Source organism: Candida pseudojiufengensis (assembly GCF_024610245.1).
Source record: "Candida pseudojiufengensis strain CBS 10847 chromosome Unknown scaffold10, whole genome shotgun sequence".
Lineage (NCBI taxonomy): Eukaryota > Fungi > Ascomycota > Pichiomycetes > Serinales > Debaryomycetaceae > Lodderomyces > Lodderomyces pseudojiufengensis.
Window position 1 is genome coordinate 521315 of NW_026261540.1, and position 22639 is coordinate 543953.

Below are 22639 nucleotides of genomic sequence, written 5' to 3' on the forward strand. Positions count from 1 at the left end.
ATAGTGATGTAAATAGAAATAAATAAAGATATCATACTAATTTGTATATTATATTTTGTATTTTTCGATTTACGCAACTATTTCTATTTTCGACGAAATTTGTTCTTCTTGTTTTATATCTTTTTCCTTAGCTGGATTTTCTTCAACTATTGGATTTTCAGATGGAATCTCTTCAAGAATTGGTTTTTCAATTGGTTTTTGTTGTTCAACTTTTGGAGTTTCTGCTTTGACTTCTGGTGGAGCTAATTGTTCAATTACTTTTTTTGGAGCTTCTTGCTTAGCAGTAGGTGGACTTTCAATATGTTTTTCTTCCTTTGCTAATTTTGGAACTGCTACAGGAGTCTTTTTAGCTTCATCCAATTGTGGTTCTTCTGCAGCTGAAGGTTTTGGTAAATCATTATTATAAATATTTGAATATTCACCAATATTTTTTAAAAAATTATTACAATCATAATCCCATGATTTAAAAGGTTTTGAAATTTCACAACTTGATTTTATCCATGGTGAACCATAAATTAATGGTGAATAATTAATATAAAATAATGTACTTAAACTAAGGAAAATTACAACTATACCCAAGGTAATTTGTTGTAAAAATCTTGATTTTCCTGCAACATAATTTGTAAATAATTGGAAAAAATGTCCTAATGTTAATATACCAAAATATAATGCTGGTAAATAATGATGTAAAAATAATTGTCTACCCATTATAAAAAATGGGAAATAATGTAAAAACCAACCTAAAACAAATGAAAAAGTTTGATCACTAAATTTAATTAATTCTTTATTATTACTTAATGGAGTACCTAAATGCCATTTTAAAATTGTTATAAAAGCAGCAGTGATGAAACCAATAATTGCTATTGTTGTAGCCCACCAAGTAACTGCATTACCTAATAAATAAACTTGTCTATGATCTTTACCCCAATAATTAATACCTCTTAATAATAATGGCCATTCAGATGGATCACTTTGCCAATGATGATGTTCAGTTAATCCAGAATTAATTTTCCACATTCTTTTATGTGATTCAATAAATTTTGACCATAATGAAAGTTTTGGATAATTTACAATAGTTTGTTGTTCTTTTGGTAAATATTTATTTTCATTAGTTTCAATATACCAATGAGTTAAAGGTCTTTTACCTTGTGATGCTGCTGTAACTTCTTGTTGACCAAATCCCCATTCTGGTAATTTAACTTCACTCGAAAATAAATAATTACCAGTCATTGCATGACGTAATCTGAAAATTGAATCTAAAGCTTTTACAAATACTTTTGCATTTGGATCTTTTGTTCTATATTGAACAATTTCAACTATCCAATCATCATTTGCATCACCTGAAAACCCTTCATATCCATAACATGAACATTCTTTTTGCCAATCACGTTCACTAACTGGTGGTTTTTCATCATGTGAATGTAATCTTCTACCTGAATTAATATGTTTTAATCTAATTTTCATACCATTTATTAATGGAACAAATGTATCATTATAAATAGTACCATTATATGGTTCGATTAACCATTTATTATTTGAGTCTAAATGTGGATATAAAGTAATTTGTTGTTGTTTTGAACCAGTTGGATAAAAATGATCATGTGAATGTAAATAACCACCTTGAGTATCAATATGACGTAAAGTAATAACAGAACCTAAACCAACTTCTGAAGTTATATTAGTTGGAATTTTGTTTCCCTCTAACCCTGCTCTAAAAGCAGAACTCATAAATGCTCCTCCATCACCTTCTTTTGATAAAACATTAAAATGTATAGCAAATGAAACAAGATAAATAATTATAGGTATACCTAATAATATAATACCTCTTGCAAAGAATTGACCCCATATTTTTTTAGCACTAACTTTTAAATCTCCAATTAAAAACCATAATTGATAAACACAAAGAAATCCAACCCATGCAATTGTAAATAAACCAACCCATTTTGAACTAAAAGCTAAACCAAGCGCAACACCTGTAGTAATTAAAGCTTTATACCATCCAAAACTAAAAGGAACTTGATTTTCAAATTTTTTCCATGCATAAACTGAAGCAGCAATAAAAAATAATAAAGGAGAATCTAATAAAATATATCTTGAAATTGTAACATTTGAATTTTCAATAATTAATAAAAGCGAAGTAATAAATGAAATTATAATACTAACTCCACTTTGTTTTAAAGTTAAAAAACATAAAATAACAGTACCAATTCCTAATAAAGCAGGAAATTGTCTCATAAATACATAAGGAACAGTATCAGGAAATTCATCACCTATAGATTTAAATTCAAAATTTCCATTAAATCCTCCAATTGATGCAACAGCAGCAAATAACATTTTAGCTAAAGGAGGATGAACATCCATAAAATACAGTTTTAAAATATATTTTCTTGCAAATCCTCCAAAATGAACTTCATCAAATACAACTGAATTTGGATAATTTAAATTTGGTGCTCTTACTATTATACTAATAATTATTAATAAACCAATGAAAAAATATTCATATTTATCAAAACATGAAGTCAATTCCTTCTTAGGGCTTTTATTAATTTTGTTGATGCCCATTGTTTCACGTAGATGGTTTGATAGTGGTGGTGAAGTAGTTAAAGGAAGGGTTTGATCTATTAAAACGATTTGTTGAAAAAATATTATTTCAATACAAAGAGAACTAAAAATAAAAAAAACATTTTTAAAATTTTAATTACGAGATTTATTAAAATCTTAAAACATCATATACTATTCAAAGTGCTTTGCTAAAGCTATGAGATTGAAGAAGAGAGTATCAAGTAAGTTCTAGCAATTGTGATTTAATCTCAGTCAATTCGAATCATAGACAACATTTCGATAGTTTACGATAATCTATCTAAAGATTGAACTCAATTATAGTCATTAGTTTTGTAGTAGTTAATCAAAATTTCTAAGAAGATAATTCTCAAGGCCATTAAAAACAAGAGTTCATTCTGATTTACAATTAGTCCCTCTGAAAATTTCTTACATGGTTTAAATGTTGTACGCTGATATCGTTCTAATACAATCCCGAGAATTGAACAACGCATAAATTAATTTACGAATGAAAAATAAAAAAAATAATAATAAACGCGTCTTACACCAAACATGAAAATTTATATCCGCAATATGTTATAATGTGATAATGTCCGGTAGACTTAAAGTAGTAATAAGGTAGTTTAAGAGTTGGTTGTAAAAGATTTAATTAATTAGGATTCGAAAAGCCAAAGTGATGAAACTCTAGTATATTTGAATTCGAATCGATCAATTTAAATGTTGACTCAAGTCACGTTAATGTAAAACAAAATCTGGTAGCTATTTATGTTATTTTTTTTAATATGTGATAAGTTGTTACATAAAAATTTAAAATTAGGTTAAGCACATCACGAATCTATATAAACTTAAAATCCTTTTTCAACCTGATTATCTTTCTCCTCTTCATTCTACATTTTATACCTCTTTTAGCCTAATATGAAATGAAAATACATTTTACAGTTGTTTTTGTACTTGCATCAAAGTGATTGAAAACTTGAATACCTGTGATCAAAAACCATTCACTAGGTTATAAATAGCTGTAAGAAAATTAATCGTCAGAATTTTAGCAGGGCAAGACCCGGTTGATCATTGTATAATAATCCTATCAATCCATAAGGCAGTGTTTGGATGATCTTGACATCTAGCTGTTGTAGAACGTTTCCTCAAAACTGTGATTAACGATTGATGACCACCCTTTGAAATACCAGAAATCATTGGATGATAAGTAATTGAAAGTTTATGATTGACATTACGAGTTAGTTTGAGGACTTCGATGATTGCTCTATAAAATTCAGATACATTATTTGATCTAATTTTTATCAAGCTATCATTAAAATACTTCCACAAACGTATAATATTAGTATTATCTGATTTTAATTTACGAAATTTACCATATTCTGTATCAGTGTCTTTGTATAATAAATTAGCAACGTCATTTGCATATATATTCCCTGGGGCACTGCCTTTCAGTCAATTTGTAAATTCATCACTAGTAATTATGATGTTCTTTTCTTATAACAAAATCAATAGCTTCACAGTAATATGGTCCGATTGAATAATTAAAAAATATTGGATCATAATCAATAAAATTGTAAAGTTAATTCGGCGAGTTTTAGCAAATATAACAAGTAACAATCAAATGTTGACATAAGCGTTCTACCTCAATCATTACTATTATTTTATGATATGAGCAATAGCTGGTTTTAATTGACCTTGGTCATCATGAGCTAATGAAAAAAAAAAATTGGGATAAAGTTTTTCGTCTATAAAAACCTTCGGATGAAACCTCCTTTGAGATTAAATTTGTATACTTCACCTTTAGATCTCAATTGAAGAATTTCATCAATAGCACATAAATTAGTGATAAGTAGTTATGAATTTGATGAAAGTCTTCAACTGAGATCTCAATGTAAACGACAAAGCTGTTCAACCTTCAAGGCGTGCAAGTAATGCTCTATTTGTGTTACTGAATCTTCTTCATTAGTTGCTTCTTCATACTAAATACGAATTGTTTTTAGATGTAATATGAGTCTTGTGATTTGCGATTTGTTAAAAAAAATGCTGATAAAATGTTGTACATCATATTGTTCGAGTAATAGCACCTAATCTAAAGCCTTCTGTCATAACACAAATTGTAGTTAAATATTGTATTGTCCAAAATACCACAGCCATTTGAATGTTCCGTTTCTTAAATGTCCCTTGTCTGTTATTGACAATAATCAAAATGGTTCAACAAAATATCAAATTCGGAATATTCAAGTAATAAAATACTTAAATGGCTATGGTACCTCCGACAATATAATAGCATTCTCTAATAACTAAAATGGAATCATGTGCATAACTTTATTGTAAATGACAGACGTTAAAAAATCCAAATATTCTCATGGTTGCTGACAATTATTGAGATACTTGACTGCTTCCTGAATTGCACTCACGATTGACAAAAAATAAGTGCAGTTGATTCTTACACAAGTCTTTTCTAATTGATGAGTGCAAAATTAGGATAAGCCTAATCTTTAGATCTAATACTTTTTCTGACTCTTTGATAAATCTGAAAATAATAATTCTTTAGTAGATTTTGGATTCCGAATTAGACATGGTGAATATTAATTTATTGTAAAATTGAAAGCTTTAATTCGAATTTGTAATAAAAGCGGGCAACAAATTATGAAATTCTAAATTGCATATAATTTTTGTATTTATATCAAATTAAATTAACCTAAAAAATGTTAAATTAGGTATGATTTCAATAAAGTGCCAATTTGAAAATAAAGATTTGTATCCTAACTTCTTATTGAAATAACAATTGTAGCTCTAAAGGAACGTGGTATATAATTCTAACTGTTATGAACTTTAACTAACTTTCGTAATTTCTTTAATAATTCTGAAAGATCGCTACTAAATCCAAAAATCAATTTTGAGTCACAATGACCCCTTCCTAAAATGTAGACTTGGTAGCCTCAAAATCAAGTTGACTAATATGGAAATTGAAAAATTTGCTAAGCGCCCGATAGTAATAAACTTCTACAAGTTAATTTCAGAAGAGTAATTGAATTCAGATATCAACAATCTTTCTAATTTTGAAAAGCCTCAAAGTTTTAGTTAGTTACTCAATAGGCTAAGATGTCACAACCTCAAGAAAACAAATTATGGGGAGGTAGGTTCACAGGTGAAACTGATCCCTTAATGAATTTATATAATGAAAGTTTATCATATGATAAAATTATGTATGGTCCCGATTTAACAGGAACTAAAGTATACACGGAAGGATTAAATAAATTAGGATTAATTAATGATGAAGAATTATCCAAAATCCATGAAGGGCTTGAAGTTATTCGTAAAGAATGGGAAGATGGTACTTTTAAAGAACAACCAGGTGATGAGGATATTCATACTGCAAATGAAAGAAGATTAGGTGAAATAATTGGTAAAAATATTGCAGGAAAAGTTCATACTGGTAGATCAAGAAATGATCAAGTAGCTACTGATATGAGAATTTTTGTACGTGAAAAATTAAAAGATTTAAGTGGGAAATTAAAATCTTTCATTGAAACTATTATAAAAAGAGCAGAAAAGGAAATTGATGTTTTAATGCCTGGTTATACTCATTTACAAAGAGCTCAACCTATTAGATGGTCACATTGGTTAAGTTCTTATGCTACTTATTTCACTGAAGATTATGAGAGATTACAACAAATTATTAAGAGAGTTAATAAATCACCATTAGGATCTGGTGCATTAGCTGGACATCCATATGGAATTGATCGTGAATTCTTAGCTAAAGGTTTGGGATTTGATGATGTTATTGGTAATTCCTTAACAGCTGTAAGTGATAGAGATTTTGTTGTTGAAACATTATTTTGGGGTACATTATTTATGAATCATATTTCAAGATTTGCAGAAGATTTAATTATATATTCAACTGCAGAATTTGGATTTATAAAATTAGCTGATGCTTATTCTACAGGTTCTTCATTAATGCCTCAAAAGAAAAATCCTGATTCTTTAGAATTATTACGTGGTAAAAGTGGTAGAGTATTTGGAGAATTAGCTGGATTTTTAATGTCAATAAAATCTATTCCATCTACTTATAATAAAGATATGCAAGAAGATAAAGAACCTTTATTTGATGCTTTAACAACTGTTGAACATTCAATATTAATTGCCACGGGTGTTGTGAGTACATTAAATATAAATGAAACTAAAATGGAAGATGCATTAACTATGGATATGTTAGCAACGGATTTAGCTGATTATTTGGTTAGAAAAGGAGTTCCATTTAGAGAAACTCATCATATATCAGGTGAATGTGTTAGAAAAGCAGAAGAATTAAATTTATCGGGAATTGATAAATTAACATTCGAACAATACCAAGAAATCGATAAAAGATTCGAAAAAGATGTTATGGAATCATTTGATTTTGAAGTAAGTGTAGAAAGAAGAGATGCAATTGGAGGAACCGCTAAGAGTGCTGTTTTAAAACAATTGAAAAATTTACAATCTCAATTAAATTAAAAATAGATCTAGATCAAAAAATCTCGAAATTTTCAATTTCGACCAAGGTGAATCAAAGAGAATCTTCGAGAAATTAAACTATGCATTGAATCAGCCGATCTATCCAAAAAAAGATCCACAATCAAAATTTAATTAATTATACATATTATACAATGTTTATACAAAACTATTTATCAAAATTATTATACAAATCTCGTTAATCTTTAAATCTAAATTTACTTAATGCTTTTCTTATAGCTTTTTCTTTTTTTTGTACATCTGATTCTTTAATATTATAATCAGAATTATATCTATCTAATAAAATTTCTGAAGTTTCTGGTAATTTACTTGAACAAGTCGGACTTAAATTTGATGTTTCGATTGGAACTTCTTTCAAAAAATTACACCAATGTACCTCTTTTTGCGCTAAAATTCTTTGATTTTTTTTAAATTCTTCAGTTATTTTATCTAAATCAATAACTTGTAATTCAGGTACTAAACCTAAGGATGATTGTTGTTGTTGTTGCAAAGTTTGTTGCGATTGCTGCTGCTGTGGATACTCATAAGGTTCTCTTCTTGATTTGTAGAAATTACTTCTATATTGATTTTGTGGTGAAGCTGGTGGTGTACTATTTGCACTTTGTGATTGATGTAATGATAATATTGAACTTACACTTCCTTTTCTGCCTAAATCTATTGAATCTGATCTTTTATGATGATGCCCATAAAGATAATTTACACTTGATTCACTTTTTCGTCTTGATGATGATGGTGATTCCATTGTACTGATGATTTTTACTCAAATTCAAAAAAACAAAAAATAACTTCGAAATATTTTACATTATATATGGTTGCAAATTCTCAGCAGCTTTCATGTTATAGATCAAAATTTCTTTTCAAAGATATAGGAGAGTAGAATTAAAATATTGCTTGAACTTGCTTTTTGAATAAAACGTATATCTACATAAATATATATATTATCTAAATCTAAATAATTCTAAGACACATCTATATATAGTTTAATAAATTAACCGGTTTAAAGCATAAACGGTTTTATGTGGTCGAAATTTGAAGTATTATAAATAGACCTAAGTACATCAAATTGCATAAAAGTAAGTTTTTCCGCCTTACCATGGAATCTAATCTAGATCAAAGTCCATCTAAGATCAAAATGCATAGAATCCAATCTTGACATATATATACTTTTAATGGACTTATAGATCTAACTTTTGGGTGCAAAATAATGCTTAATTAAGTATTGTGGTTTAAATTGTATTTTGCGACACAAATCTTTAAAAAAGTCACGTCTTCAAAAATTTAAGAATTTGTGTTGCAAAATTTCAACTTTTTCAAAACAATTAAATTAGATTATACATATCACAACTAATAGATAAAGCTTTACTTACACCACTCATACACCACTCATACACAAAATAATGGACACATAGACATACATATATACATTTTTACTTCATAAAACCTTTTAGTTATGAATAACCTTACCAATTCAGAATTAACACTAGATGAAAGTCTCAAATTTATATTGGAAACTATAGATCATGGAAAGATAATATACACTTCAAAAACAATAACAAAATTAAATAAATGTTTAAAAACAATTCAAAATAATCCCAAATTAAAAGTATATTCAGAATATAACAAATTAAAATCAAGATGTTCATTAATGACAGTATTTAATTATTTAAATTTTATAATTAGTGATAATATCATGACTTGTCATATGGATTCATTACCTTTATCAATAGATAAAAAATTTGATTTTTTTAAATTACCACCTGTATCAAAACCCGAAGAATTTTTGGAAAGTTCAGATGATTATGAAAAACATGAGCAATTATTTCAATTACAATCAGATGTTTTATCATTAATAAGTGGATACATAAATGAAGAAGCTAGTTCTTATAACCAAATAACTACAACAGTGATTGAAAAATTAGTCATTATATTTCACGAATTAACATTATCAAGTCTATTATCATCCTTAACTTGTGCACAATACTATCAAAGTTCTTACAAAAATGATATTTATACAATAATCCAAAAACTTCTTCATATAACTTACACTTTAGTTCCAACTTCAAAACTTTGGATTTGTTTAATAAATATAGCTAATGACATTTGTTATGATGACTTAAGACATATAAAATTATTTATTGAATTATTTCAAGATCAAATTGATCGAGATAATTCAATATTATCAAATGAATTAGTAAGAGGTGGATTACAATATTTTATTGAGACTTTTAAACCGAATCATCAATGGTTTGAGGATTATAAACAAGATGAAACAAATCAAGAATTGAATGCTGGTAATTTTAAATTCTTGTATAGTAAAAGTATTGAATAATATCTTTCATAAAAAATCATTATTACTGTACTTATCTATGTATTTGTGTTATTACTATTTTTTCTCTTTCAATCTCGAAATACTCGCCTCAAAATTTATTAACACATCAGAACTTCATCCAGAAATAATTCTTAAATCTACATCAGTCGGAAATGTGTCCACATATCAAGTATTCGGGTCAAATTCCAAGTCAGAATCAATTATTGCGGAAGAATTCAGATATGAAGGCGACAATTCGCTGAATGAACTGATATCTGAACCAATGTCGAGTTGAGTAATCGGACTAAGAAAAGATCAAATGATAAAGATAAATGTACTAAAAGCTGTTCACTCAATCAATGAAGAAATGATTGAACCTATGCCTACCGATGAATCAAATTAACAAAGCTGGAGAACTAGAAATATCGAGTTTGCTGAGTTAATATAAACTAGTTTGGCATGGGTGTCTTAATGATAAAGAGAGGAGAATTACTAAAGCAATTCTTTATACCCATACATGAAGAACAAACTCCTTCACTATCATTTGGAAACCCATGCTAAACTGTTCATAACAACTCAGCAAATATCTTCATAATTAATCATCAAGCATTATTTATTTTTTTGTGTTACTATTTTTTCTCTTCTGATCTTGAACCACTCATCTCAAAACTTACTTATATCACGACTTCAACCAAAAAATGGTTCTCAAATCTACATCAGCTGGAAATGTATCAATATATCAAGTATCTGGGTCAAATGTATCACGATCTTTGCCAGATTGGATAGCGAAAAAACGTAAAAAAGCATTAAAACAAGATATAGATTATTCAAATCGTATTGAATTAATACAAGATTTTGAATTTAGTGAAGCGTCAAATAAAATAAAAGTAACACCAGATGGTCAATATTGTATGGCTACTGGAACTTATAAACCACAAATTCATGTGTATGATTTTGCAAATTTATCATTAAAATTTGAACGTCATACTGATTGTGAAAATGTTGATTTTATAATTTTAAGTCAAGATTGGACTAAATCGGTACATTTACAAGTAGATAGAAGTATAGAATTTCAAACTAAAGGTGGAATATATTATAAAACTAGAATACCGAAATTTGGGAGAAGTTTATGTTATAATGAAGTTAATTGTGATTTAATGATTGGAGCATCAGGAAATGAAATTTATAGATTAAATTTAGAACAAGGTAGATTTTTAAATCCTTTACATTTAGATACTGATTTAGGAGTTAATTCAGTAACTATAAATAAAGTACATGGATTAATATCAGCAGGATTAGAAGATGGAACAGTTGAATTTTGGGATCCAAGATCAAAATCAAGAGCTGGGAAATTATTTATTGACGAACAATTAAATGAACCTGGTATACAAGTATCATCTGTTAGTTTTCGACAAGATGGTTTAAATTTTGCATGTGGTACATCTAATGGTAAAACTTTATTATATGATCTACGTACAAATCAACCATCAATAGTTAAAGATCAAGGATATGGATTTGAAATAAAAAATATAGTATGGTTAGAAAATACATTAAAATCGGATACACTACTAACGAGTGATAAACGTATATGCAAAATTTGGGATAGAAATACTGGAAAACCTTTTGCATCAATGGAACCAACAGTTGATATTAATGATGTATGTCATGTACAAAGTTCAGGTATGTTTTTTATGGCAAATGAAGGAATGCCAATGCATACTTATTATATACCGAATTTAGGACCAGCACCATCATGGTGTTCATTCTTAGATAATGTAACAGAAGAATTAGAAGAAAAACCATCAGATACAATATATTCAAATTATAGATTTATAACAAAAGAAGATGTTAAAAAATTAAATTTAAGTCATTTAATAGGATCAAAAGTTTTACGTTCTTATATGCATGGTTTTTTTATTGATACTGAATTATATGAAAAAGTTAATTTAATTGCAAATCCAAATTCATTACGTGATCAAAGAGAAAGAGATATTAGAAAGAAAATTGAAAAAGAAAGAGAATCAAGAATTAGAAGCACTGGTGCTATATCAAATACTAAAATTAAAGTTAATAAAGATTTAGCTACTAGATTACAAGATAAAGTTGGAGGAGATATTGCAGAAAGTGTTATTAATGATGATAGATTTAAAGAAATGTTTGAAAATCCAGATTTCCAAGTTGATGAAGAATCTCATGAATATAAACAATTGAATCCTGTAAAAGCTGTTGAAAAAGATATAACTAGATCATTAACAGCTGCAGAAGAATCAGAAGAAGATAGAGCAAATGGAGTAGATTCAAACTCTGAAAGTGAAGAAGAAGAAGAAAGTGAATCTGAAGATGAAGAAATTACAAAAGCCAACAAGGCTAAATTAGATAAAGAATTAGCAAAATTACGTCAAAAGAAAGAAGATGATAAAAGATTTAAAAATCAAATGAAAATATTAGCAAAAGAAAGCCCCAAACAATCTGAACAAGCTAAACAGTCATTTGAATCACAAATTAAAAAGAATTCAAATAAAATTTCAAAACCAAAACGTGATGATTCAAGATTACAAAGACATGCAAGAGGTGAAGCAGAATTAACTTTTGTTCCTAAAAAGAAAGAAAAGAGATATAAACCCAGGAATGATGATGATGAAGGTGGTGATGTCGATAAGGGAAGAACAAAACAAAGATTTGATGGTCGTAGAATTGCATCTAGAAATCAATTTAGAGGTATGTAGAATAAAAATATGTGTATCATCGATTCGTATTATTTTTGTGTAAACATCTCTTCTTCTACCAAAATGTCTATCAATAACTTCAATCAATATAAAAATAAAGAAGCAGGAGTAATAGAAACTAATCCTAAACAACGACCTAAAAATGTTAATCGAGTTTCATCAATTCCACAAGCTGATAAATGGAGAAGTATAATATTAAGTGAAATATCATCAAAATTAACTCAAATAAATGATTCCACAACAAATGATCAAAGATTAAGAGAACTAAATGATGAATTGAATAAATTATTTAAAGAGAAACGATCATGGGAATATAGAATAAAAGAACTTGGTGGAAATGATTATATACTAGCTACTAAAAATGATATGATTCATTCTGGTATAAATTTAGCAGGTTGGAGATATTTTGGAAGAGCAAAAGAATTACCTGATGTTAAAAAAATGATTGAAGATAAACAAAAGAATGGGAATGACAAAAAGAATAAGAAACCTCATAAAATAAAATTAGATGATGAATATTTTGGAAAAATTGAAGATTCTAAAACATTAATTGATTATGAAACAGAGAGGACTAAAGAGTTGATAGAAACTTATGATTCTTCATCAATAATATTATCGGATATTCCTACTAATGAACAAATTAAGAAATGGTTAGTTGATAAAAAACGACAACAATTGATGAATAGATTAGGTTTGTAATATATCCAGTATATCATTGACTAAAATTACTCCATTTTTTTTGTAAATCTCATCAGTTTTTGAATCAGATTCTGGTGAAACACTTTCAGATAAATTCTTTACAACTATAGTCTTGAAAGATTTAGCACTATCTATAGCTGAATTTAATACACAATAATCATAAGCTAATCCAACTACCACTACTTCATCAATTTTATTATCTTTTAATAATTTTTCAATTTCTGTATGATGTAAACCCCAAGAATCTTGAAAACATGAATAATATTCTCTATCTTGTAAATAACCCTTTTTAACTATTGCTTTGGGGATTTTTAATTTCTCATATACTTCTAAAAATGTATTTTCAATAGTAGCTCCAAATGTTTCTTGAACACAATGATCAGGCCAAACAAATTGTTTTTTAATTTCTTTAGTTTCAGGATGTTTGAATTCTAATTCAGTGAAAGGTTTAACATTATGTTGTGATGCAAATGATGTATGATTTATTGGATGCCAATCTTGAGTTGCAACAACTAATGACCAATTCTGAACTAGGGGTTCTTGAATTAATTGAGTTATTGGGTTAACTATAGATCTTCCATTTGTTATAGCTAATGATCCATTTGGTGGTAAAAAATCTTCTTGTAAATCAATTACTAATAGTGCTCTATTGACCATGATCTATTTTTTTTATAATGGAAAAAATCAATTACCCGTGAAACCGTCGGACCTTTTCCACATATTATTTTATTGATCCAAGAATTATGATGTCATGCAAGTAGATGCAATTGATAATTCATAAGATTACTTTCATGAGAAAATTAACTTGAGCCTAATTGATCTAACGGAACGTCGTGTAGTTTCAGAAAATCCCTTAAGAGCGATTCTACTCCTATCTTTACATCAATTCATTATCAAAATTTCATAACTATTAGCAATTCCTGAAATGTGGAGTGACGATACTAAAAAATCTTAAATTATTATATCACAATCAGGTTCAACAATTAGTTACTGATAAGAGAATAATTGTAATCAATTGAGATAAAATAATAAGTGTACGTTTATGGATATGAATTAGTTTCAATTTTCATCCGAGGCAACTTCAAAAGTTTAGTACAAGACAATAAAATGTTGATTGTTTATCATATCCCCTAATTTATAATTACAACCAAAATAATTAAGAAAATAAAGTTTTTAGTAAAAAAGGGATAATCAATAGGGAAAGCACTTAGGATTAGCCATAATTTTACAAATTTTATGCGTTTACAGTGACTTCTTCATATTACTTCAAATAATATATAAAGAGGTCAATATCTCCATCAAATTCTACTTCCATTTTTCAATCTATAACGAATATCCATATTCACACTAACAAACAACAAAAACTAACTAAAGAAGCTTATTATAAAAAAAATGTACGGTCAAATTGAATCTCAACAACCAGTTCAATCAGTTGATGCTGCTGAAAGACAAAAACAAAGACAACAAGCTGCTAAAAAATATTAAATGCCTTCAGTTTGATACTTCAAGTTGCATATATTAGCTATTAGGGAGTTTTATCTTTTGACAAGTATATCAATTATATACTAGAATACATATTTTTTTATTATTAGAATCATGGACTTAGACTCGTTTGTCTCTTCTCATTCCTTCTTCGTTTCAGGGGTTGTAAATCTAGATTAATTTTTTTTGCAACTAAATAACCTTCATAATTGTTTAATATAGCTCATTTTTCATGAGTAAGTCTATGCAACGAAGCTTACTCCTTTCACCATATTCTAGTATAAATGAAACAATGTAGGCCAAAGTTTAATCAATTTTTTGGAAAGTATAATTAATTGCCTATATCAATAGACCAATTAACTTTTTATTACAAATATGCCAAAACATTATCCAGAAGATTCTGTACAAAGAAAAGCTAGACAAACAGCAGTGGATACTCAAGCTCATGTATTAGAACAAAGAGCTATGGATGATGAAAGATTAGAACAAGTTGCAAGAGATAAAGCTAATTGGGAATCGTCTCAAAAGTTTAGTGATTCAAAAGACAAGTAATTGAAAAAGAAGAGGAAAATGTTGAGTATATAGGATATATATAGGTATTTATGAATCAATTAATTCATTTGATTTATCATCCATCATTCATGAATTTCTAACAGTTTACTTGTATTATTGAGTCAAATTTATATCTCCCTCTTTCATTCTTTATTGATGATGCTTCAAGTCAAAGATGGCTAATCAGTGATACTTTACTTTCTTTATTGGATTGAACGGGTATATTATTGATATCATCCTTGCCCAATAGAATATAAGATTTATTATGTTTAAAATTGTTTTCTAAATTTGAATTGTTTAATTAACTTTTTTACTTTCTAAAGGATTGATAATATAAATCTTGGTGGGTGTTTTCTAATAAATTTTTGCAACCAATTATAATTAACCAACTGGAAAGTTTAATGTTTATTTTTACATACCTTTTATAAGTAAATTTATTCAGAAAAGTTTACCCCTTTGACTAGAAAACAAGTATAAATAAAGGAGCAATGTATTAAGTTGGCAGACTTCAATTTTACATTTAAAAAGGTACAACTAACCAACTATTATATCAATAAAAAAAGTAACATTTAATTCAATACAAAAATGCCAAAACAATATTCACAAGATTCTGAACAAGGAAGAGCAAGACAATCTGCAATGGATATTCAAGCTCATGTATTAGGACAAAGAGCAATGGCTGAAGGTAGAGCTGAACAAAGTGCAAGAGATAAGGCTAATCATGGATCTTCTCAAAAATCTGGTGGTTCTAATAATAAGTAAATTAAGAGAAATAATTGTTGAGTATATGGTATGATATATATAGGTGTTTTTAAATCAATAAATCTGGTTTATAATGCATAATTTATGAATTTCTAACAATTTATTTGTATTACTTCTTGTGTTAAATTTATCCTTCCTTTGTTATTCTTCGTAGATGATATTATAAAAGCGCTTAATTTACCACCTTTATCACAACCAGAATCTAAACCTTTTGTATATTTTTTTAATTTTAAACCTCTTCTTGCATCATGTCCATACAATACAATATTATTAGCTGGATAAGCTCCATTTTTTGAATTATATATTTTTGACCAACTTTTTGAATTTGGAGTATCTGAATCAGAAGTAGTTTCATTATAATATGGACCAACCAAGTCTCTCATTTCTAAATTATCTACAGGATTTTGTTCTTCCAAAGTTAAATCTGGTCTCACACCTGCATGAACAGCAATACCTGGAGCATTTTTTTCATTTGTTAAAGGAACTGGACCTAATTCTTTTATAATTGAACAATTGTTTATATATTCAACATGTTTAGGTTGTAATTTTTTTGCAAATATAAATTCAGGATCATTATTAAAAGATTCTTTGATCCTAAATGATGAAATATTATTATTTAAAAAAGTAGGTTGATCTAACATATGAAATGTAGCATAATTTTGTAATAAATAAAATTCATGATTTCCCATTATACAACTAACTTTATTATCAATTAAATAATCTAACATTTTAAAATTATCTGGCCCTTTAGTTACAAAATCTCCTAATACTAGTAATTCATCCTTTTTGGGATTGTAACTGGCTTTCTTCAAGAGTTTTCTAAATTCATTATAATGTCCATGAATATCTCCAATCATTATTAATCTATTAATATGTGATTTATCTTGGTGTGGTAAAACAGAAACATTTAATTCTGAAATATGAATAATTGGTTTTAATGGTATACCTTTCGGTATATAATAATTTGGCAAAAAAATTGTAAAAAATAGTAGTACTGTTAAAGTAAATATTCCTATGATTGTATAAATTATTATTTTAGTTCTTGATGACCATGAATTTTGATAATTATATTCTTCACCTATTAATTGCTCTTCGTCATTATATTTTGGTATATTTCCATTTAATGGTGTGTTTTCACTCATATTGGTACAGCCCGTGTAATATCAAACCTATAATATTGAAAAGTTTTACTGTTTGGAATGATTTAGATGATGATGAATGGCAATTAAAGTGGTTACATATTTAAAAAAATTTTATTTTTATTAAATTAAATTTTAAGTTACACAAAATATACAAATACGACACACACACATGGTAACAGAATAATTTATAGAACAATCTACAGAATGTTTATCATTTAATCAATCATACATAATTACGATAGAATTACTAACCATTTCTATATCAGACCTACACAAACAATGATGATATCTTGATCTAGATTTGTTCAGTCATACCGATTTATCCTCAAGTGCTTCATTCAATGAATGATTTAAGAAACCGACTAATTGCTTTGCAATGAAGTTTATGAGATCATGAGACAAGACAATGAATTCAAATACGGTGTTTGAATCATTCAGATTTAGGATATGCATGATGATGCAAGATTTACAATATCAAATTTTAGTCGTTCCAAAGATTGGTCACTAACATATGGATGATGATAAAAAGGTGATTGCAACTGATGAATCACCTAATGATCAATAGTAAGGAAGATGAACAAGGTAAATAATTAACGGCGTTGAAATTTGTTTACATATGTTTATGTAATCTATAGAACTGTATTGATGACAGTATGTTCTGATATAAGATAGACTTGTTGATAATATTAGTTGCTGATAAAGTCAAGTTGAAACTGGAAACTTTCTACTTCAAATCTAATCCAGAGGATTTCAGCAACTTCAAATAATAATTTGAATCCACAATAATCAAAATCCAACACCGATAGGCTTTTGAACATATTGCTTGCGACAGTATCGAATTCATACGTAGGATTTTTTATGAATGTATGTACATAAGAGTTGTTCTTATACATGAAAGTTTTTTCACTCATTATTTTCACTCTGATTTTTAAACTTTCCGGATCTGGCTCAAACAACTTTGTAATCCTATCCTAGTAAGGTTCAACATCATGGAATAAGCAATAATTTTCCTGAAAATATTCGGTATATAACTAATATAAGTGTGGCATGATCTTGAAATTTTCGGCATCTCCTGCTAAATTAGTTATATATTCAACCTCAAATGCTATCTCTGAGTTTACTGCTTCAACTTCTATAACTTCTGCTTCATTGGGAATCAAATTGTTTTCTTCCGAACCACTTGTCATCTTTCAAGTGGTTTTGGAAGAAAGATGAACAAGTGGTTCCAGAAGAGAACAAATTGATTCATCTTCTAATTCATCCTCTGATTCATACATTCTTGCAATACTATGAACTACAATGAGAAGATCCAACAGATTTATCTAACTGAAGTCCCACCAAATCGAGCCCACGTCAAATTTAGATGTCAAGTTTGGTAAAGATCAAAAAGATCATGAAACTGGTTCATCAACTGTTGTTAATGCAGATTTCCTTATGTTTATCACCTAAACTTAACTTAGTCATTTAATGTGGACTCAATTTGGTAGGACTTTTGTTAGGCTGTGAGTTTTTTTTATTCAACCTGTTTAATCTTCTCATTGTAGTTTGTAATATTGCAAAAATGTTTTTCAGCAAAGTGATAAACAAATGTTGATTTACAAATTTTGAATTAATTTTTCCGAAAAAATTTTATGTTCAAAGATTTTAATGAAATAAATTTTGCTTTTTGATTGCTTAACCCTAAATTTTGAAAATCATTTTGCACATTTCTTTATTTGAATTTCCAAATTTGAAATTGTACAATTTTGTTTTTGAATATTAAAAATTAACTTTGCACAATCTTGTTTTCACAATCTTGTTTTAGAAAACTCATCTTTCTGCTCTATTTAGTGTAGAATTACGGTGAATGCACGCTTTATTATTCTGAAATTCACCAATTTACTTGATTTATCAACCCATCACTTGAACTTACTCCTAATTTTTTCATTCGATCGTGAATATTCGATTTCGTAGAATCTTTAGTAGAACTTGGTTCTGTAATAAATTGTCATGGTTCATAACTCGGGTAACAAACGTCATTCGTAAATAATTTTTTAGAATTGACGCTTGAATGTTTGTAAGAAATACTAGCATCCAAGCAAAGATACAATGAAAGATAGACGGAGAAGAAGCTAAAAATATGTTGAGATTCAACGAATAAGACAGTGCTGCTCCGTTGATCAAGAGTTTAAAATGAGGATGCTAGAAAATATAATTCAGTTTGAATAAAACCCAATAAATATAAGTCATTTGTGTAGAAAGATGAACAAGTGAAAATGTAAAAGCCAGTTGATATTTTGAAGAACTTAATATAGAAAGTAAATTGATCTTATCGATGGGAGAAATAAAATGAAATCAGAAGTAAGATGTAAAGATTGGTGTATCATTCAACAATTCAACCACCACCGACTCCCTCTGGTCTTTCAACTTCTTTCTGTATAACCAAGTCTCTTTTCAATAGTTCCCTCAAATCTTCACCAATTTCATCAGACACATTGGTCGTTTCATAAGGATCAGCTCCAATTTTTTGTAAACTATTATCTCTATCAATAATATTTAACATTCTTTTAAATTTTAAGAATAAAATTTCTGATCTTATTAATAAAGGATTTAATTGTAAATGACCCAGTAAATCATTAAAATATTTTAAAACTTCATCAAATTGTTTTAAATTTTGTACTACTATTCTTTCATTATCACTTAATATTCCTAAAGCAAAAAATAAATGAAATTGTGATGAATAATAATCAGTCCATAAAATTTCCCATAATCTATTTACTTGTTCCCAATTTAATTCTCTTTTAAACCATACTAATAACATTCTAAAAAAGAAAAATAAATCATTTGATTGACATGATTCTAAATGTTTATATAAATTAGGTAATGTAAATTGTAATAATTTATTTAATGTATTCATTTGTTTTTTCATACCACTTTGATCTCTTAAAAAATTTCTTTCCATTCTTATCATAAAATTAGAAAATGCCCAAAAAGTTAAAACTTCATCTTGAAAAACAACATATAATGGTGATAAAAGATCAGTCATACCTTGAACATAACCTAAATTAGTATTATATTCATTAAACGTTAATAAAATTTCTCTCATTTTAAATAAATGTTCATTTCTTATGTTTGAAACATCAAATTGATCATCTTCTTCTAATAATTCTCCACCAACGGGGTTTTTAAAAATTTCAATTCCTCTATCTGTTCTTTGTACATCTTTTTCAATTCTAAATTTTTGATCTTTCCAAAATTCAGTATTTCTTTTATCTTCATCATTTACCCATTTTAATTTTAATTCTTCATATCTTGTTGCATAAGATTTATTTAAAATTTCTCTTTCTTCTGTTGATGAATCCCATGGATATACATTTAATAAAAATAACCATGCTTCTTTTCTAACTTCTGGTGCTAATCCACCATGAAATATTCTACTTTTAACTTCTTCAACTGTTATACATAATCTTCCAGAATGATCAAAAAATCCTTGCCATTCTTGTATACTTATTTCTTCTCTTCTTGAAGTACGATTTATTTCTTCTTGAGTTAAAATTTCTTCTGAACCTAATTCTTTATTTAATTTATTATAAATATCATCATCTAACATATATTTTTGAGAACTTAATTCTGCTTCTTCTTTAACTTGTTGAGCCCATTTAGCTAAATATATTCTTGCTGAATCAAATTCATCACCAATTTTAGTTACTTCTGGTTGATATATTATTTCCTTGATTGGAGCTGGTGCATTATCTTCAATTAAATCTAATACTTGATTCTTAGTTCTTGCTGAAAATGTAGCAACTGTTTCTAAAACTTTCCATTTAGCAGTTGTAAAAATTTTATTAACATCAGGTAATTTAAATACATCATTATTTGGTTTTGGTTGTTCAGGTTTTTTTTTGAAAGGTGCAAAATTTCTTAAATCATCTGATTCTGGATTTATAAGATATACAGTTGGTTCCAATGAAGATTTTTGAACATTTATTAAAGATTTTAAAACTTTTAAAAAATCAATTGCTCCCCAATATAATTCACCATTATCATCCATACCAAAAGGATTAAATTGTTGATTTTGTAATTTTTGATTTTTAATAGTTGAAGAACTTTCATCATCATGAAAAAACATTATTGGTAATTTTTCACCATCTTGAGTATTTATTATTATACTTCCATACCAATATCCATGACTCGGATTTCTAAATTGTATACTATAAATATATGATAATGTAGTTGTAAAAGAATATGAACTTAATATGGATGCACTAGGTTTAGGAACAATTCTATTTAATGGTGCTTTACCTTGTTTATTATATTTTAAAGATGCTAAATTTAAATCAACTTGTTCAACATCAATCTTATTATATGTATCTATTTCTTCTTTACTTAACGTATTTTCTGGAGAATATGATAATATAATATCTAAATTTGTAGAATTGGAAGTTCTTGAAAGTGTAAGGAATCCAGGTACATTATCCTTTTTCGATGGTGTTGGATGTAAATAAACTTTTGATTTGACGAATAATAATTCTACTTCACCTTGATGTAATATTCTTTTCGCTGATAATGACATTGATTTTGATGATTATGATAGTTGTTAACTTCTAAATATATGATTTCGGAAATTAGATCGATAAAGAAATCGCAGTTTATTTGGTAGCCCTGAATATTGAAATTAAGGGGGTATTATTATCATGAAATTAACAAACTCCGCCCATGATAGCACATCTTTTATTCAATCTAAAGCATAATCCAAAAACCTCTCATGCTCGATTATTTCAATTATGATTGAAAAAAGAAAAAGGTATTACAAGCTGAAAACAATTTAGTTATCAGAGCGTTGAGTCCAGTCACCAAGCTTGTTGGGACTGAAATCAAACACGGAAGAGCAAAGGAGAGTTTATTAAGATAAAATTGGGTCTAACGGTTGAATATGAGCAAATCCTGTCCTTGAAATCCAAACACGGTATTTTGAGAAGACTCAAACAAGATAAAAAATTTAGACTAAAAGTACACAAGCAAGTGTAAGACCCTCGAACTTGATTCAAAATCATGTTGATAAATTCGTGATTTATCATTTTTCAAGTATGATAACAAGTTTAGTTGATTGTATAATTTGGGCTCTTTATTGGACATTTGCATTCTTCAGTTATTGCTCCGATTAAGTTTCAGATATAAAATTGGTATAATTAAACAATTTTTGTGTTCCATACTACTCGTACACAAAATCTAATATTTAAAACAATCATAGACTCAAAAATGTTTGAGATTCAAGCACACTTCGTTTCCATATTCATGAAACAAAACTTGGACGATAATTGTAAAATTAGATCCCACTTATTGACTTTTTGACTCCTTAAAACTAAAAATAAATACAAGCTTACCAAAATAACAATTTTGCAGTTCAAATCGGACTTGATACAAACTGTAAACAAATTTATAATTTTGTTTTTGTACAACAAGTTGCAAACTCATAATAATTCAAATCATATACATTTTCGAATATTATTCAATGAAAGAATTGAGTTCAAAGTAAGCAAAATTTAGTTGTTGATTGATATCTTAACCAATTTGAGAATTTTAATTGGCTATTAATGAAGACTTTTGTTGCTCAGTGCTCCTAAAATTTACATCCTTATTGTATTATTTCTCTTTCATTTACGAAAAAATTAAGGTCATCAATTTTTATTGAAGTCTTATATGAAATTAACTTAATATCTTCAGTTTTGAAGAAATTGCAAAAGTTTCCTTCTTCAATATCCAACCGTTCAATTCAATTACTATATGTAAAAACAACTCTAGATCCAGTACATGTAGAAGACAATCTATAGTATATACGTAAAGCAATTCAATTAAAAATGAATAAACCGACTACGACTTTAATAAATTTAATTGTATCTTGAAAAGAAAAAACACCA

The 22639-nt window shown here is 27.7% G+C and overlaps 11 protein-coding genes across 11 annotated transcripts; 5 read left to right on the top strand and 6 right to left on the bottom strand. All coding sequences in view use genetic code 12, as the record gives it.

The window, feature by feature from the left end:
- Positions 1-69: 69 nt before the first annotated feature.
- On the bottom strand, positions 70-2562 carry PMT1 (dolichyl-phosphate-mannose-protein mannosyltransferase; the record flags this gene model as incomplete). The annotated part of the gene is made up of 1 exon (XM_051760134.1): positions 70-2562. The coding sequence occupies one exon, from the start codon at positions 2560-2562 to the stop codon at positions 70-72; it is 2493 nt and encodes an 830-aa protein (XP_051612315.1).
- A 1062-nt stretch (positions 2563-3624) lies between these two features.
- Positions 3625-4116, bottom strand: KGF55_005153 (uncharacterized protein; the record flags this gene model as incomplete). Its single annotated transcript, XM_051760135.1, has 2 exons — positions 3625-3997; positions 4058-4116. 2 exons carry the CDS (start codon positions 4114-4116, stop codon positions 3625-3627), a joined length of 432 nt encoding a protein of 143 aa, XP_051612316.1.
- A 1545-nt stretch (positions 4117-5661) lies between these two features.
- On the top strand, positions 5662-7053 carry ARG4 (argininosuccinate lyase; the record flags this gene model as incomplete). The annotated part of the gene is made up of 1 exon (XM_051760136.1): positions 5662-7053. One exon carries the CDS (start codon positions 5662-5664, stop codon positions 7051-7053), a length of 1392 nt encoding a protein of 463 aa, XP_051612317.1.
- Positions 7054-7249: 196 nt separating this feature from the next.
- KGF55_005155 (uncharacterized protein) lies at positions 7250-7813 on the bottom strand (the record flags this gene model as incomplete). The annotated part of the gene is made up of 1 exon (XM_051760137.1): positions 7250-7813. One exon carries the CDS (start codon positions 7811-7813, stop codon positions 7250-7252), a length of 564 nt encoding a protein of 187 aa, XP_051612318.1.
- A 708-nt stretch (positions 7814-8521) lies between these two features.
- On the top strand, positions 8522-9400 carry KGF55_005156 (uncharacterized protein; the record flags this gene model as incomplete). Its single annotated transcript, XM_051760138.1, has 1 exon — positions 8522-9400. The coding sequence occupies one exon, from the start codon at positions 8522-8524 to the stop codon at positions 9398-9400; it is 879 nt and encodes a 292-aa protein (XP_051612319.1).
- A 677-nt stretch (positions 9401-10077) lies between these two features.
- ENP2 (ribosome biosynthesis protein) lies at positions 10078-12105 on the top strand (the record flags this gene model as incomplete). Its single annotated transcript, XM_051760140.1, has 1 exon — positions 10078-12105. The coding sequence occupies one exon, from the start codon at positions 10078-10080 to the stop codon at positions 12103-12105; it is 2028 nt and encodes a 675-aa protein (XP_051612320.1).
- A 63-nt stretch (positions 12106-12168) lies between these two features.
- ISY1 (Isy1p) lies at positions 12169-12760 on the top strand (the record flags this gene model as incomplete). The annotated part of the gene is made up of 2 exons (XM_051760141.1): positions 12169-12683; positions 12751-12760. 2 exons carry the CDS (start codon positions 12169-12171, stop codon positions 12758-12760), a joined length of 525 nt encoding a protein of 174 aa, XP_051612321.1.
- Positions 12761-12792: 32 nt separating this feature from the next.
- PNC1 (nicotinamidase) lies at positions 12793-13461 on the bottom strand (the record flags this gene model as incomplete). The annotated part of the gene is made up of 1 exon (XM_051760142.1): positions 12793-13461. The coding sequence occupies one exon, from the start codon at positions 13459-13461 to the stop codon at positions 12793-12795; it is 669 nt and encodes a 222-aa protein (XP_051612322.1).
- Positions 13462-14661: 1200 nt separating this feature from the next.
- On the top strand, positions 14662-15600 carry KGF55_005160 (uncharacterized protein; the record flags this gene model as incomplete). The annotated part of the gene is made up of 2 exons (XM_051760143.1): positions 14662-14818; positions 15446-15600. 2 exons carry the CDS (start codon positions 14662-14664, stop codon positions 15598-15600), a joined length of 312 nt encoding a protein of 103 aa, XP_051612323.1.
- Positions 15601-15692: 92 nt separating this feature from the next.
- KGF55_005161 (putative serine/threonine-protein phosphatase) lies at positions 15693-16742 on the bottom strand (the record flags this gene model as incomplete). The annotated part of the gene is made up of 1 exon (XM_051760144.1): positions 15693-16742. The coding sequence occupies one exon, from the start codon at positions 16740-16742 to the stop codon at positions 15693-15695; it is 1050 nt and encodes a 349-aa protein (XP_051612324.1).
- Positions 16743-19116: 2374 nt separating this feature from the next.
- On the bottom strand, positions 19117-21294 carry GYP7 (Gyp7p; the record flags this gene model as incomplete). Its single annotated transcript, XM_051760145.1, has 1 exon — positions 19117-21294. One exon carries the CDS (start codon positions 21292-21294, stop codon positions 19117-19119), a length of 2178 nt encoding a protein of 725 aa, XP_051612325.1.
- Between the last annotated feature and the right edge of the window lie 1345 nt (positions 21295-22639).